Source organism: Dreissena polymorpha, chromosome 9, assembly GCF_020536995.1.
Source record: "Dreissena polymorpha isolate Duluth1 chromosome 9, UMN_Dpol_1.0, whole genome shotgun sequence".
Lineage (NCBI taxonomy): Eukaryota > Metazoa > Mollusca > Bivalvia > Myida > Dreissenidae > Dreissena > Dreissena polymorpha.
Window position 1 is genome coordinate 4,256,586 of NC_068363.1, and position 3,311 is coordinate 4,259,896.

Here is a 3,311-nt window from a genome sequence, read left to right on the forward strand (position 1 = left end):
AAAAATATGTAGAATTTTTCTTTATTTTCATTTCATCTATTATCACAACATTTGCTCTGAATATTATATAATGCAAATAATTCCTATTTATACCAACATAAATTTCTTTACATACGTTTATATTTAAATAACGTAAAAAATAGTATAATATAACGCATAGTGTTTACATTATTACCGCTTGACCAAGAAGAAAGTTTCGCTGAACACTTATGTACTTGTATGCTTAGTATTCAGGACCAACTACGTGTGTACCCACTTCTGAGGACTATCTATCTCATGCGGGCCAGTTGAGCCTTCTGCGTCCTTGGTTCAGCAGGAGGTGCCCTAAATGTCGGACCGACATCGAGCTGTTTGACTTGATCTCTTGCACTAGCTGCCCGCGCGGAAGTTGCCGTTTCAGCAGCATCAAACGCTAAATTACCGCGCACTAGTGATCCTTCTTCCGGAGTCAGCTTACGTTCAATGGACACGCACACACCGCGGGCTTTGTTGCATTTTAAATAGGGAGATCCACAGGACGGACACGTAGGAGAAGGTTCGTATTTATACCAGGATTTCGTCCAGTAGTTACGATAACCATCAATATTTACGTATCCTGACAATCCGTCCATTGCTCTGTTTGAGGCATGTTCACCAGAGGCCTTTGGATAATCTAACTCGGGATTGACTTTACAAACAGATGATTGGCGGGTTCGGAACATTTCCCAAATGTAGTCTACAAACGCGTGGTGGAGGAAAAATACAGGGTCGTGGGCGGCTGTGTTAAGTCCTGTCATATGTCCACCGACCCAAACGTGGGGTCCACCGTGGTATAATTCAATGTCGGAATCACTTTCGGCAGTAGGAGCGACGATTTCGCTAGTCTTACAACGCTTCATGATCGATTTGATAATCTCTTTAGAAAACAGCTCACTGTCGCCGCCGATATTTCTTTCCAGTTTACCAATAGGGGTCGCCCAATTAGCAAATGGTCCCGTGGTAACCAAGCCATATCCGTCTCCAAGGAACTCCGGTGCGAACATGATTGTGTTTGCCGGATTTTCCATATCAAAGTCAAGCGTTGAGTCCCAGTATGGGAGAGAAAGTTTTTTGTTAATTTTTCGAATTGCTTCCTCCATTCTGAAACAAACAGATGCCAAAGTAATAGACATATCTTTATTGACAGATACGTACAAGATGACAAATACATTTAATTTCAGGAATTACATTGTGAATTATTCATTCCAGTTACGTACAAAGCTAGATAGACTCTGTGCCACCCGAGAAAGTTTGGACCAAAGTGGGCTGACATGGTTGCAGCGCCACGATGAAGATTTGCAAGCTTGTCATACTGTCCATTCTTAAACAAGAAATAAACGCACACGAACAACTATGAACAGTATCGTTATGTATAAATAATTGATAAATTAAATTAATTAAATACATACTTAAATACTTTAAAAGTAATAAAAAATATTGCATCAACTTATAATGTATACATTTTGAACATAATATTGGCCGTATTCAGTTTTAAAAGATATTTATTGTGTACATTATATGATTGTCATAACAGCTTTAAGTTTCATTAAGAAGATTACACCTTATCCGGTCTTGAGCGCGTAATTTCTGGAAATGACATATTCCATATACTACGCTAAATTTCCAATGTTTGCATTGTTCGGGAACCTAGCTGACAGCATGTTTACAGCTAACGATTGTTACGACAGACATAAGCACATGGAAATTGTGCCATGGGTATAGCCACTACACTCTAACAGTCCTTCACAGCCATACCTTTTTCATCTGATTCAGTACTTTATGAAAAGCATTTCTTTCTGTGTCGGATAGCCGTCTGTATTCCTTTCGGATTCGGAAACCTGTCTGAGGTAACTTTGTACCCGTACTTTGACGCTTGTTTCTTGAGTGCTGCCCCCCTGTTTGCTCCACCATCTAATTGAAAACATTTGTTCATGTTGAACATAATGTTTTGCATATTTTAAATATTTGTCTTTGCAAACAAACAAATATATGATATAAACAATTTGAAACTCCAGAAACATAATGAGGATAGAAGCTGTTGTTAAATCCGAGGGGTCCTTAATTATTATATAAGACAAGTGGCAATTTGTAAAAAAGATTGAACTGATCAATACAATATAAACTTTTTGAGGCGCTTTGAAATGAAATAAATACAAGTATCATCTTAGTATCATATTAATTTTCTCTGGTTGACAAGATTGTATAAACTTAAATCATATGATGAACATGCTCAATTACTTTAATGCATCTCAAAAATAAATAATTATGAAATACAATAAATGTATGACAATATTTTATGAATATATATAATTTATTAAGTCTATATAATCAAAACCAAAAATGTATTCAAAGACAGAAACGAGATGTAGAATCATGAAATCATAATTTCCCGAACATATGTTGCTTAATTATACAATTCTTTAAAATAATTTTCTTTCAAGCGATGAGCATTTTGTAACATAATGTGTATGAAAATAACAAATTAAATACAACAAATCCATATTCTTCATTTAATAACAAGAATACCACATTCATATTAAATCATGTTTACTAATATGAAATTATCTTACAATCCTTTTCAAATACCAAATAATTCGCCCATGTATATTAATCATATTCATCAACATCCATTTTATATCAAGCAAGGATCCATATGTGAAATAAATTACACAAAATGTTGAAAGTTGTAGAATTTAAGTAGTTCCTAAAATGTATTGATGCAAGTAATTCAGTATATACGCTAATACTTAAATTAGTGCTTCTATAGCGCAAAGGCATGTGAAGTAACGATTGATTATACTTATACTTAAATAATACCGACTTAACTTACGGATGCAAGAAGACCATTGACGAAATCCATGTCTGTCTTCGAGATGTTGTAATCCCCCCAGCGCACCATGCCAGATCTCCACACAAACTGCTGCAGACAATAAAGGTGCACATCTTCTGGCGTTCCGAATCCGGGTACTCTCTTTTGATCGGTGGTGTTAACTAAAGGTGTAAGTCTATTTATACAGTCGGCGATCTCTGGTGACATGACATTTTCGAGTGGAGCAGCATATGTTATCGCCACTAAGCTTATTACCACAACGAGTTTCTGAAAATATATAATGATATATCAGTTTAGATTTATTTTCACACCATCTTTACGGCTTTGATTGAATTGTGTTGTGGTTGTGGAATATTCACTATTTTACTTAAATGTTAATTAGAATCCAGCAAATCAGATTATACAACATGATGCCGGCGGAAAATGATTCATTATTTTTATTATATTTTATTTAAATAATAAT

General features: G+C 35.3%; 1 protein-coding gene across 1 annotated transcript; it reads right to left on the minus strand.

Moving 5' to 3' along the window:
* Positions 1-269: 269 nt before the first annotated feature.
* LOC127844676 (putative tyrosinase-like protein tyr-3) lies at positions 270-3,055 on the minus strand. Its single transcript, XM_052375086.1, has 3 exons — positions 2,849-3,055; positions 1,236-1,339; positions 270-1,119 (listed from the first exon to the last, which is right to left on the minus strand). Exons 1-3 carry the CDS (start codon positions 3,053-3,055, stop codon positions 270-272), a joined length of 1,161 nt encoding a protein of 386 aa, XP_052231046.1.
* Positions 3,056-3,311: the final 256 nt, after the last annotated feature.

Excerpts from the sequence above, each read along its gene's own strand:
- LOC127844676 (XM_052375086.1), bottom strand. The coding sequence starts at position 3,055 with ATGTCACCAGAGATCGCCGACTGTATAAATAGACTTACACCTTTAGTT. Across the intron at positions 1,340-2,848 it reads TCAATGGTCTTCTTGCATCC|AATGGACAGTATGACAAGCT; the intron begins GTAAGTTAAGTC and ends TTCTTGTTTAAG. Across the intron at positions 1,120-1,235 it reads CACAGAGTCTATCTAGCTTT|AATGGAGGAAGCAATTCGAA; the intron begins GTACGTAACTGG and ends TGTTTGTTTCAG.